General features: G+C 28.8%; 1 protein-coding gene across 1 annotated transcript in view; it reads left to right on the forward strand.

Moving 5' to 3' along the window:
• The window catches only part of LOC142326534 (43 kDa receptor-associated protein of the synapse homolog), a 488,700-nt gene that overhangs the window by 470,313 nt on the left and 4,151 nt on the right, over positions 1 to 14,236 (forward strand). Inside the window, exons 7-8 of the mRNA XM_075369111.1 lie at positions 8,040 to 8,138; positions 13,937 to 14,128. Of these exons, the coding sequence (XP_075225226.1) occupies positions 8,040 to 8,138; positions 13,937 to 14,128 (291 nt within the window). The remainder of the gene's footprint in view (positions 1 to 8,039; positions 8,139 to 13,936; positions 14,129 to 14,236) is intronic.

A 14,236-nucleotide genomic window follows, 5' to 3' on the forward strand; every position in this document is an offset into this window, starting at 1 on the left:
AATACATCTAGTAGACTTTCTTACCATGATTTTAAAAAACACATCTTTTCACATCTTTACACATTTTTAAATTAAAAAAATATAGATTTCATGGTGTAAATTGCATATGAGATCAGTTTTTACTGATTACAATGAAATTTACCAAATATACGCCAAAAATTGGCCCAGTAGAAAAATATTGGATTGGAACTACATTTAAGGTAAAGAGACAGCAGAGGAAAGTAGATCAAATATTCTCCACACAAACAGTCGGCTATGATCATTACTGTACATCTTTAATTTATTTGTTCATAGCTGAGGTCACTGAACATCATACCACTCTCTTGTATCAATATGATGGCATCATGTTACACACAGGTAAACAGTTTCAATGAATTGATTGGAATTGATGTTGGTGATTGAATTGTTTAGTGAATATCTGGTCTCCTTTTTCTTTAGATCTAAGCTCACTAAACTTCTATAGTTGGAGAGCTGCATGCAACAATTTGACATTATTTATTCATAAACTTCAAAACTCTATTACCGATTTCATTATAATCATTAACAGCCTTTTACTAATCAATTAAAAGGTTTCTGATAGTAAACTGATATCTGCCTATCTTTCTACTATGATATGCAGAAGATACAACAGCAAAAAGAATGCACTGGTATAACATTTATACTATATAATTTTTTGTAATAGTAAGAACAGGCAAATATTAATTATTTTAAAAACTATTAATTATTTTAAAACACTTTCTGAATATATTAAATTTAGACATGATTTGTGTATTCACAATTCACAAAATACTCAGGAAAAAAGACATTATTACATGAAAGGGTGATTTGCAAGAAGGGTCAGTCAACTCATAAAAGAAACATGAAATAAAATAAAAGCACCAGCCAAAAGATCTTTAAGATCTTCCAGTCAGTAGACATCAATCTTAACTACAATTTTTCACCCTTTCTTTTCTTTTTCCTGTTTAGCCTCCGGTAACTACCGTTCAGATAATACTTCAGAGGATGAATGAGGATGATATATATGAGTGTAAATGAAGTGTAGTCTTGTACATTCTCAGTTCGACCATTTCTGAGATGTGTGGTTAATTGAAACCGGATTAACAATTTTTCACCCGGATTAGGGTATCTTTACCTAGTATACACAGATAACTATTTGTTACTGATCAATGATTTAGTTGTTTGTCGTCCTCAGAGAAAAATCCTTAAACTAAGCTCCTGGCTGATTTATTGACTACTGGTCAATACATGACAATGGTATAAATATTTCATACGATGTATAACTATCGCGACATAAGTTGGCACAAAAAACTACTAGCATTCACCAAACATTTGGCATGGTAACAGGCCGACTGAAAACATTGTCAGTTTAATGTATATGATATAACTAAAAATACATACAGTTCTATTTAATTAAAACTAGATTAGTATCTCAGTTAATACTATTATTTTAAAGTATTTTAAATAATTATTTTTTCTACTCACTTTATTGCTGTAGCTCGCAAATTCTGAAGTTGCTGTCAGTAGTCGATTCTAAAGAGCTCGTGTCCAATTCTGAATTCACATTTATCACAAAATTGTCGCTGTGCACATTATTAAACAAATGTTCATCTTCAATGTATTTTTTTTCAACGTTGACAACATGCTCGCAGACATTGCTCTACTCAACTTCAGACACTCGATGAAATTCCTCTTCAGCTAACTTAAGAACTTCTGACATGTTAAAAGTTTTGTTTCTTTTAGCTGCTTGCCCTTTCACTTGACTGCAAATCATTTCAATGATATTTGGTCACTTAGACAGTCAGGGTGATAAGGTGGCAACTGTAGAACTGTTGTGTGACCATAATTTTTGAAAACGTTATTAGAAATTTCTTTTGATTTTCTTTGTGTAATTTTATAATACCATATAATTCAGTATTCGTCATGCAGGAAGAGCAGTTAATTTGTTGTTTGGCTAACTATTTTATCATATCACTTTTTAAAGAGTTAGAATTTAGCTGCTTTTGTAGCAAAACGTTGCAATACAATGCGATATCTAGTACAATGACTGACCGAAGTGGCAAGTTAGGAATACACTTCTCCCGTAACCATTTCATGTACTTTACAGAATCCATTGATTTCTGATAATCTCCTTTCTTATTTGACTCATACATAAGTAAAGCATTGTTAATTAAGCCTTTATTATAGCCTACATGAACAGTTATTAACAGTGAGCCCTTGGATACTGATGTTTTCAGTCTCTCATGAAGGTTTGTGTGTGTCCACGATTTTGGTGTCACATGACTACTGTGAATGTAGGTTCCATCTGTGTATACAGTCGGTCTTCCTTCTTCACGAAACAGGGAAATTTGTCATAGAAATTTCATTCTTTGCATTTTAATGTCATGCCACTCTATCAGTATTTTCCGGTTGTCTTCTGTTCTTTTTTTTTCATCCAAATCCTATTTTATGTAATATTCTCCGTAAAGATCTTTCACTCCCTTTGAAATTAATTTCACTTTCGCGGGCTTTTTGCATAACGTTTACAGAAGGAGCACATATTTCAGTTACATAAAATTTATTTATTAAACACCTCAAAGCTTACGTATTAAATGAATCTAAATTGCACACAACACTGGGGCGACTTATACGTTTTCTCGGTGAAACAAACATGGATAACTTATCAGTTTCATTTGATTTCCCTTTTGCTATAATTCTTTGGCCGCTCGTTTTGATACTTTTGTAGCTTGAACAACTGTAATCAGCACTTCAGTTTTCCTCACTATTCCAGTTCCAACATCTATAATAAGCACTTCTAGAACATAATTACAAGCGATGTGTGACATGATTCTTCACAGTGCAATGATTAGAGTGGATTAAAAATCAATAAAAGAAATTCTTAGAATTTGCGTGTTATGTTTACATTTCATAAATCGAACATTAGTAGTGTATGTTTTATGAATGATTCTACTATTATTAATTGCTATACATCAGGAAGTAGGCCTAGATCACAACATGAATATATAATTTAGAATAAAACTCAACAATTACATATGTTACAGCAAGTTTATGAAACCTGTTTTTTATATATTACCATACCACAAAAGACATATAGAAAATGAAAATGTTTTTAGTTTGCTTATAACAGAGACCAATGCATGCAAAATACTAGTACATAGGCTTTCAGTGCCTATGCCAACATATGGCTTTTACTGCTAAATATCACATACCACTAATGAAAAGTATAATCATGTTCGTGTTTCTCTGCTTATTGCTACAAATGAATTGAGTTGTTTAAATTCTAATATGTTACAACAGCTAAATATGACATCTGTCAACCACAATATTTTTTTTTTACTTGATATCACCACATAAGCTTGAAGCTTGTGTAGAAGTGAATATGGAGGAATACTTGGATATGGAAATAGAATTTTGTAGTATATGAAAAATGCTGTGCCTGATCGGGATTTGAACCCAGGACCTCCAGATAATAGGTCGAGAAGCTACCATTCAGCCATATGGAGATTAGCACTTTAATTATTTGATACCATAGTACATTTATAGTTTTATGCTAATACAGTGTGCTTCTGTCAGAATGTTTTAATAGTTGCTATCTTGTGAAAATCCACCAACATCAGAAAATAATTAGTTCTGACCACTTTATAAATCAATCATTTATTAATTGAAGACATTAATTTTAGTGATTTATTAGTTGAAAATTAAAAACAATAAAAATTCCAGTTTAATTACCTTGAAGATAATATTTACAATAAAATCATGGAATGTTTTTTCAACGTCAAAACAAATTACGCAGCAGAGAGTAAACTTCCACCAAATTACTGCATATTAAGTATACTATCTTCTAAGCCGAAGAGTAATCAAACTTACCAATTTAAAAACCATATTACAATATTAATGAATATTTTAATTATAGTATTGTTATTTGTTATAAGTCCAATAAACAGTATTGAGAGTTTACATATGTTAAAATTTTTACAAATACATAATTTATTTACTTTTGAATATCTTATTTACAAAATTAGTGCATTATACATCATAACAAAAATACTTATGCTGCTATAAAATTTACAACTAATGAAAATTAATACAAAATTAAACAGTGATTTTAAGTGATGAGATAACTTATAAAATAAAATAGAAATTTATACAAGGATTATTTACTTTACTATTTATAAAAAAAGGAATAGTTTATATTTTTAACAATGAACAAAACATCTCCACTGTTCAAAGGCAATAACTCCAATAACAGCTTCTTGCACTCAATTGCAGAACAGAACACTCACAAAATTTTGATAAAATTAATTACATTATTAAAATGGAATACATTTGTGACATAGTCTTTGTTCTTACATTCTACTGTTACTGCAAACATTCTGTCACTCACTAACCTTCAGCAATATTTATATCTCAAAGCTTAGGGGTTGTCCTGAAATAACATTAGCTAATCCCTCCCTAGTTTACTGCAGTGTTATGGTTTCAAAAAACTACTTTTGTCCCAACTGTCATTTTATTTTCAAGAATTCTCTTGATTTAAAACTTCCTACTCTATTCTAAAAATTTCTTCCATTGTTGTTTCTTGATTTTTCTCTTTTTATATTCACTTGTCTGATTAAATTTTCTCTTCTATCTCGCCCTCTCTCTTTCTCATTCTTTCCCTTTTCATCTCTAAAAGCTTCTCTACTCTGCACAGTATTAATTGATATTGTATATCCGTCTGCTTTGGGATAAGAATATGTTATGTTTTATGTATAGAACACAACATATTTTTGTTGTATGTATGTAGTTTGTAGAGTAAAAGTTCAGTAGTTTAAATCATGGAATATATTGATAATTTACTGTGTTGTGAGCTAGATATCTGTAAGTTTGTAAGTTAGAAAATGAAGTATATTTAATACTTTTGATATGATACTATCAGTACTATTCTAAAAATGTATTGTAAATAAAAAAGAGTCCAAAGCTACTTGTCAAATGGCTAAGTAGACCATTAATTGAGTACACCACTCAATTATATCAACTCGACCATCAGCTTGTATGATCTTTGAGATTCTTTACAAGTGATTAAGCAAATAACTGATTAACATCAAAAATAACAATAGGTTATTTTAAATTTTAGCACAAATTAAAATTTGCATAAATATCCATAAAGTTGATGTAAGTGACAATGAAAATTAGTTTAAGTTTTTTTAAGTAGTTTCATATAAAAATAAAACTTAATATTTAAGTTAGTATAATTAAGCTTAAAATTATATATTGTTACCAGTATTTGTATATTTATTATTGACATAGATACAAATTGTGGTGCTAGTAAAAAAACAAACAAGTTAGGTACCAAGTTGATAGATTGGTACCAGTCAAATCAGTGCTTTTCAATGGTAAATGGTGTATTATTTTGAGTTATTTCCTTCTGTTTTTCCCTCTCTTCCAATCAGTTTCCAAAGTGATTGTTTCTTTGCTTTTATTATTATAAGCATGCCTAATGAAAAATACTTAAGTATGCTACTAACTCAGCAGTTAATAGGGTAAGACAGAAATAAATTAAAGAAATAAGCCACTGAGGTACAAAAATAACATATGACATTTTATTATTTCCTTGTTACAATTTCTTTCTTTGTAAATCTTATTTGAGTATATAGGTGTGTGTGTGTGTTTGTGCGGGTGTGTGTGTGTGTTTTGTGTTTGTGTTTGTGTTAATAATGTGAAATCATATTCACATTATTATCCCTTACCTTATATGTATATGAAGATTTTATTGAATGTTATTAGGTTATTAAGATAACAAGAACATCTCCCTTATTTTCCTTTATTTCCATTTCATGTTTGTAAATTCAAGCTGTCACCATTTTAATCACATTGTTTCCATTACGACATTATCTTAATGATTTCTCAAATGAGAGTAATAATGGAAGTAATTTCTGTTGATAATTTTCACAGAAAACGAAGAGCATTAAAATTATAAATCCTTTCTGAGAACCATTATAGTTAATTAAAACTCAAATTTAATTATTTTTACATTGATTCTGAAAAATACTTAAAGTTTTTATAATTATGAACAAAATTCATATTTACTAATTTAGAAAGATTTTTAAACTTTCCTTATCTAAAATTTGTCATATGAATTATACAAAAGAATTTTAGACTATTGGAAAAGAAATAAAAATTTATTTATGAAATTTCCTAAAAGAAAGAAAATTTGAAGTAATTTTTTTCAGAAGTAATATTATTCTCTGTTGTTAATATTATTTTAACAGAAGAAAAGTATCATTATCAGTCAAAGAAATATACTCTATCCAGAATTTTTATCATCATTTGCATAATACAGTATAGCTCATAGACCTGTTCCAGCATTCCAGTGTTTCCTCAGTCATTCTCTCTCACTTCTTCCTAATGAAACATAGATAAGAGACTTTTTTAGAATTCTTGCCCTCTTCATTCTTGCTATATGTGCCTTCCATCATCCTCTAATCTGTTATTACATCAATTATGGAAGTAATATTTAAATCACTTCTAACATCCTCATTATTTATTCTATCCCTTCTTATTACAACTTTAAGACCTCTTAACAAATTCATTTCAGTGGCCTGTATAAAGCTTAATTAATTTATCCTTAAACGCAGACCTCATACCCGTATAACAAAGTAGCTACAGCAATCTTCTTGTACAACTTATAGAATTTTTATTTCTCAATATTAAATGATCCTCGTTTCCTAAATACTAAAAACCTTGGTTATGCAATTTTGTTAAATACATAAACAACAAATATTTAATTCAGATCCATAAACAATTCTATGTATTTACATACATGTAATGTTGGCCAAATCAAGAATTGATAGGTACACTACTTATGAATAATAAAAAGGAAGTACCTAATCATTTGCCTGGATGGAACAAGAAGAACCATGGTGTAGAACCTTTTTACACAAAAATGTGTAGAACATCACCAAACACAAAATTGTATACTGTATATAACAATTAATTATAAAAAGAAAAAGATAGAAAGTCCATATTAACATTTAAAAATAACAAATGTACAAAATAATATAGATTAATATATATATTATATACTATACATATATAAAATAAATACAAAATAATCATAATTTTAATGAAAATTATGATTAAATGTTTTAATGAAAATCATTTCTTCATATACTATTTGAAAGAAGGTAAGAATGCAGTTTTTTTCTAATTAGAATTATTTAAAACTCATCATCAGAATAATATTGGTTCTCTAAAGGAAAATATTTTAATTTAATTTTAAATAGATTGAGGGGAAAGATGTATTAAATGAATTCATAATCTATTAAAAACAGCAAGAGAAGCATAATAAGCCCTTTCTCATATGCAAAAGTGTTGTGGTTAATTAGCATAACCAGTTCTGTAGTCTGGTTTAATAGAGATGGATATTATTACGTTTTAATAAGCAATATATTCATATATGGGTGTTAGAAACTGTGCATTAACATCATAAAGTTTTATATGATAGCTTGTATTATTAAAGGAATTTAATAGACGCAAATCCTAAATACACTGGAGATTTGGGGAGATATAGATAGACGGTTTTTGTTTAAAAGGGATTGAATATTGTGAAAATGTTACTCATGCTTGCATTTTATAAATTATATTAACTACCATGTTCAGTAAAGGTTTCTTCACTTATTTTCCTGCACACCTTTTTTTTATTTTATCAAGATGGTAAATTCACCTTTTACGTTTTTAAAACAATTATTATTATATTGGCAGAATTTTTTGTAATGTATATTTTAAACAAAGATAAAAACTAAATAGTATGAAATAAACTTACAATACTTTCTGTAAGTCATCTCAGTTGGGCCTTGCATTAGTCATTTAGTTCTATTGTTTTTAAGTTAAATAAGCAAATAAATTAATAAACTGATAAAATAAATGGTTTTTCTTTTTTTTATGTTTTATGTATGTTTATACATGATTCACATCTCCATATGCATGCATACATACACACCCATAAATACGTTAGTATTTTTTATTAATGGTATTTATTAAAATAATAATTGTTTTGATTCCAGGAAGCTACACGCCTTGCTTTAGTGTCCGGAGATCAACTGACATATGCTAAAAGCATTAGAATAATGGGTGACATATACAGAAAGAAATCTGAAATTAGTGTAAGATCACTTTCAGTTTTTTCTTAAATAACTTTTTACCTTACCAATCTCCTCTCTTGTTTTCTAATTTATAAAAACAATTCTATAACGAATTAGATAATAATGGAAAAATAAGAATAAGATATAATGAATGACAAAATCTACTACACTTAATATTGCTTCTCCTGTTGCTATCCTGCGACTCATTTTGTTTATCTTAATTTTATTACCATTTTTGTAATTACCAATTTCTGTAATTCAGTTAGTGCATTAATCATTAGTTGCTATGGGGATTAGTACTGTAAATTGTATTGAGCCCATCAGCAATGGGTGACATGGTTACTGTAAATAACAAAAAGGAAAAGAGAAACAGCTACAATCCATATTATTGTTAAAAACAATAATTTTGTTTTATATATTAATGCAACCTACACAAAATAAGAGTAGTAAATGTATAAAATTCTTTTCATTTATGCACCCAGAGATAAGTTGACCTACCTTCTTGGGATTATAATGTAATTGGCACTGAGTCACAAGGATATCAATGAGCTTAATATCAGAAATAACAAAGACTGCATCCTGAAAGACAGTCCTACAGGTACCAATCACAGATAACAATAGGAGACACTAGCCTCTCAACAAAATATTCCTATAACATTTGTTCCTCATTTGATGAGCCCAGACAGCAAATAGCATTCGAAATCCAGCATACAGCATTATATCTTCTGGCCCAGCATTATATAAAATCCACATGGTCCAGAAATTAAGCCCCCAATCGGGGTGAACTGCTTTCCAAATATCAAAGAAAGCATTTCAAGCCTTTTTTGATAAATATTGAAAGCGCTCCTTGAATCAAAGATTCTCAACAAGGAAAACAATAGATACTTCTGCAGCGAACATATCTAATTTGATGACCTGTCACTGCTGATAAACAAGGTTGTAATATAACGGCCAGTCTGTCCTTTAGCAACATCATTGTTGTTTTCTCTGGGCTAAACATCATCTTACATTGCAAACTCTACAAATGCAGTATCTTCAAGCTGGGCTGCCCTGAATTCAATCTCATTCATCAGACCTCCTTTAACTAGCAAAAACTCATTATCCACATAAGCGCAATGACACAACATCTACTTGGTAACCTCAATTGCATCAAAGAATCAAATTCAACACCCCAGAGCAGGGGGTTCTAAAAACACTACCCTGCAGACATCCTTTACATAGCATCTTTCCTACTTCTGAGATGCATAACAAGAACAACATCTAGAAAGAACAACATCTCAATTGCAGAAAAAACTACATAAAGCATTCAGCTCATTCTGCATACAATCATGCTTCTGCAGCTGAAACAGGGCAGAGGACCACCACAGATTTAAAAGCTCCTGATATGTGTAAAAAGATACCTAAGACATACTCAGACTCCTAGAAGAAACAATGCTCATAACCTTAAGAATAGCATCTTCTCTTCCCCTTCCTGAACAAAAACCATATTAATCATTCATCAAAAACTTTCTAGTTATCACTAATACAAAGACATAAAATCTTCTCAAAAACCTTTCCAATAACGGCTGGAGCTTTAAAGGCCTGTAAGAGTAGATCACAGAGGGGTCCTTATCACCCCTTCTAAACAACAGTTTAAGAACACCTTTTTTTCCAACAATTAGAGAAATAGCCAGTAAAGAGCATCCTACTAAAAATACAAACACAAATTCCAACAGAATACTGCACGATTTCATGGAAAATGGGACAGGTGCTGGTACTAGGACAGAAACTGCCTCTTTAACTATAACTTATTTGACTTCAGTTGGCTTAGAGGCAAGCTACCCAAATTCATTCGTCAATCCAAAAAACATTGCCTTAAACTCATTAAGCCTCAGGATCAGTTTCTGTGAACTTGTGCAGAGGTGTTTTTTAAGAAACCTTAACAACTGCTCATATTGTGCTACCAGAGGGACAAAACTACCAGCCTTACCCCCAATCTTAGTGAAATCAATAATCAAACTACTTTTTGGTATCCAGATGGACATACCTGCTTAACTAGCTTGGCTTTTGTCATCGGAAGAGAAGATGACATACATCCTGACATTACATCCTGTACTCCCTTCCCAACAACCTCTTCGTTTCTAACCTGCCTGGGTTTTCCCTTAGACTCTCCATTTTCTACAGTCGACATCTTCACCAATGCTTCTCTAAGTAAATAACATAAGTCATTCCCATAAAATAATATAGCCATTCTTTTTAGCTAGTAGTAAGCATCCCATGCCAGGCTTACTAGGAAAAATGAGGAATAAAGCAGTTTTCCATTGTCTTTTTCAATTGAGTTAAATATAATTCTTTATATCAACATACCAACCCAATCTAAATGTAAGTGATATTCTGTCCTACACAAAACACCTCCACTCTATTCACCAAAGATACTAACTTACAGAATAAGCTAGTATTTACATCATAATTTCAGAGAAGACCTTTGATTGGTACTTCATGTATATCAGACAGTTTCATGTACATCATATTCATAAGAATGACTGGAACAGTTAATGTAAAGGGAAAAATAATCTACCTCTTTATGTTGTGAAGCAATGCATTAAATACACTTTAAATGAAGTAAATAAAATCAAAGAATAAAGTAACAGTACAAAAAAAATAATAACAGTACCAACTTCCATAGCTGAGTAGACAACATCTTGGCATTTTGTGTGGAGGTCCCAGGTTCAAATTCAGTCACGCATGACATCTTTTCATACACTACCAATTTCCGCTGAGTCAGTGGCCATAAATGTTGATCCCCACTCTTTAATAACAACAAAATAAGAGTTTTAAACATGTTAACTGACAATTATTTAAGTATATATTTAAAGACACATTCAACAATAAATGTATATATTTATTTCAACAATAAATGAAATTGTAAAATGAAATCTTCTAGTTAATTTCCATATTTACATTTACATTACATATTGACATTTTCATACTCCCATGTACAAGCTTCTGTAGTGAATTAATTCATCAGTCATCGGTCAGTTTTAAATAAGCTGAACAGATAATCAAATGATTAGGTAATTTATTAAAAATATCTTTCTTGCAGCAAAGCACTAAACGACTTACAACTTTTTATAAATTCTCTTAAAAAATAGAATTTTAACTAGCTATAAGCTGCTTATCTGATACCACAATAACTTTTTTTGTTGTATGAAGTACAAAACTAAATCAAATATTTTATTGAGGTCTTAAAAAAATTATAAAAACTTTTTTTTTAAAATAGAGGCAGGAAATTCACAAAACATATTTACACTGTTCATTTAAAATTCTAGGTTCAACTTCTTGGCGGTATAATAGAAATAAATGTATCTTTTATTCTAATCCGTACACATAATATAGATCATATCATTAATGCATAGGTATGCTACACCAAGGATAAAAAAGGAACTACCCATCATTAGCATAATTGTTATAAAACCTTGATCAGAGCAGCATAAAAAAATCATGACATAAAAATTAGATAAGAATAAAATCCACATGATAATTATTTTAAATATAAATACATGAAATAATGTTGATATAAATGCTTAAAAATATTAAATATGAAAAAATAATTATAAAACAATTCACAATTCAGAAGGTGTTCATGAAAATTATTTAAGCATAAATTTATATACACACTGAAGGAGATGCAAAAAATTCAGTTTTTTTTGTTGTTTAATTATTATTATTATTATTATTATTATTATTATTTAGAAATTAACAGGGTAATTTTGTCTCTGAAAATATTTTTTAATTGTATTTTAAGTAATTTGGTGAAAAGAATTTTTAAATAGTTTATTAAAACTGTTAATGAGAACACAATAAGCCTTGTTCTTATAGGCCAAAGCATTTGAGTTACATGAAAACAATTCTGTTGTCTGATTTAATAAAGGTGAATATTGTTATTTTTTTAAAACTAGGCCTCTATTCTTTAGTATAAATTGCACATTCATAAGTATAAATATAAGAATAAATTAAGATTTTTAATTTTTTAATTATTGATTTGATTCATATTTTGGACAGCATATAATCATCTCACACCTTATTTTTGTATCTTGAAAACTCATTCTGACTTACTGAGGGAGCCCTAAGAGGTGGTATATTTTAGATGAGAATATTCATAAGCATAATAAATATTTAATAATGATGACAAGCTTAGTGTTTTATTGAGACGCTTCAAAGCAAAATAAATAGTAAAAGAAATTATCAGAATATCTTTTTTTTAATAACATAGCTTTTTCATATTTTTGTTTTTTAATGTGTTTTTTAGAGAAAAATAAAAATTTGAAATGTTATTCCTTAGATTTTTATAACTTCTTTGGAATTTATGCAGTTTTCCTTTTATAGTTTAATTTGTTTTCACTAAATGGTAGCTGAAGAAAAAACTTTTGAAACATATTTTTAAAAGGTAACATTGTTGTTATTAGACAGTTTCCAACAAAAAGGTTCTCTTGCAGATTAATTGCTTATTCGTTTATTACAAATATTGGAGTGTTAATACCAAATGATACAATATATAAAGTAAACTTCAAAATTTAATAAAATATTTTAAAGTGTACTAAAATTGTAGTATTTAATTTTTATTATTTTTATGTTCCAATTTTTAATTATTTTTCTAAACAATTTAAATTATCCCACCTAGGATGTAACATTTATAATGGTTAAGTGTCATCCAATATGTTATTAGTAAGAAATATTGCAGGTACTCCAACTGATATAGTACATAAAAGTATGACGGTCATTTTCTCCTTTTTAATGTCCATCATATGTATAATGGTTTGATTTCTATGTTGTATGTAAATATTTATTATATGAAACCATATAAAATTATTTACATTCTCTTATTTTTTACCTATCATTGTCAGATAATAATGCGAAACATTTAAGGCAAAGGAGTTGTTACAAGATGATATCTCTTAACATTACACACTGCATACATCATTATCAAACATAGTATCAACTTTAGCTAGATTTACTTGTTATAAAATACTGCTTAAATTAAAAATACATTAATAGTTCTGATAAAATGTATTTATACTATATATTTAGCTTAGATATTTTTTGTCGTAAAAACCACCCCATAATATAATACACATAAATATGTACAATGATAACTTTTTAGAATTTAAAAAAATGATTATAATTTTTAGAAATTATTTCTATCATAAGATGTTTGAAATTTAAGATGTTTTTAAGAATAAGATCTTAATTAATTACAAGAAAATTATCTTATCTAAGTTTTAAGAAATATTTCTGTGATAGTTAAACAAGAATTTGTTTGATGTGTTCTTGAGATAAATTATCCTATTCAGTGTATGTTATCCAAAAAGAATAGTGGAAAAGGAGTAGTAGAAGAGGTTGTAGTTCGCAATCAGTATTCAAGTACGCAATCAGAGACAAGTGGTGAAGAATTAAACTTTTAGTTTTGTCTTGCTACCTTTTAATTTTATCTTTCACTTTTCAAAGAATGTTTGCATTATTTTTTTGTTAACACAAATAGAATTAAATCAATTTAGATAAATAAATATTTTTGTAATGTTTCATAAGTAGTAAGTTTATGTTTTCTTACATAATGTTATTTTTTATTCTATTAACATTTGTTTTTGTATTAATATTTTTCTTTGAATCCTTTCTAAATACTGATGATGATTGTTCATAAATCAAAATGCTCATCAGTTTACGGATGTTTTTTTTTTTTTTTAACTGTTTTTGAGTACCTTTCTTTGGTAGTAATTTAGCAAAGTATCATTTATATATTAAACATTTTGAATGTAATGTTTCTTTTATTATTTTTTAAATAGAATGCATACCGTCAATACGAGAGTGCAATGACAACAGCATGCGCAATGGGAGACAGGTTATGTCAGATGGAAGCAATGGATGGAGCTGCTCGTTGCCTTGAAGCACTTAGACTACAACAAAAAATTTGTAATTGTCGACCTCTTGAATTTAATAATCGCCTATTAGAAGTAGCTGTTTCAATTGGAGCCAAGGTATATAAACATAATTTTTTATATCAGTATTATGTAACAAAAGATATAAGTTGCAGAAAAAGTAACAGTTTTATTTTATCTGAATCCAATCATCTTGGTTTCTTTTTA

Source organism: Lycorma delicatula, chromosome 6 (assembly GCF_047948215.1).
Source record: "Lycorma delicatula isolate Av1 chromosome 6, ASM4794821v1, whole genome shotgun sequence".
NCBI lineage: Eukaryota > Metazoa > Arthropoda > Insecta > Hemiptera > Fulgoridae > Lycorma > Lycorma delicatula.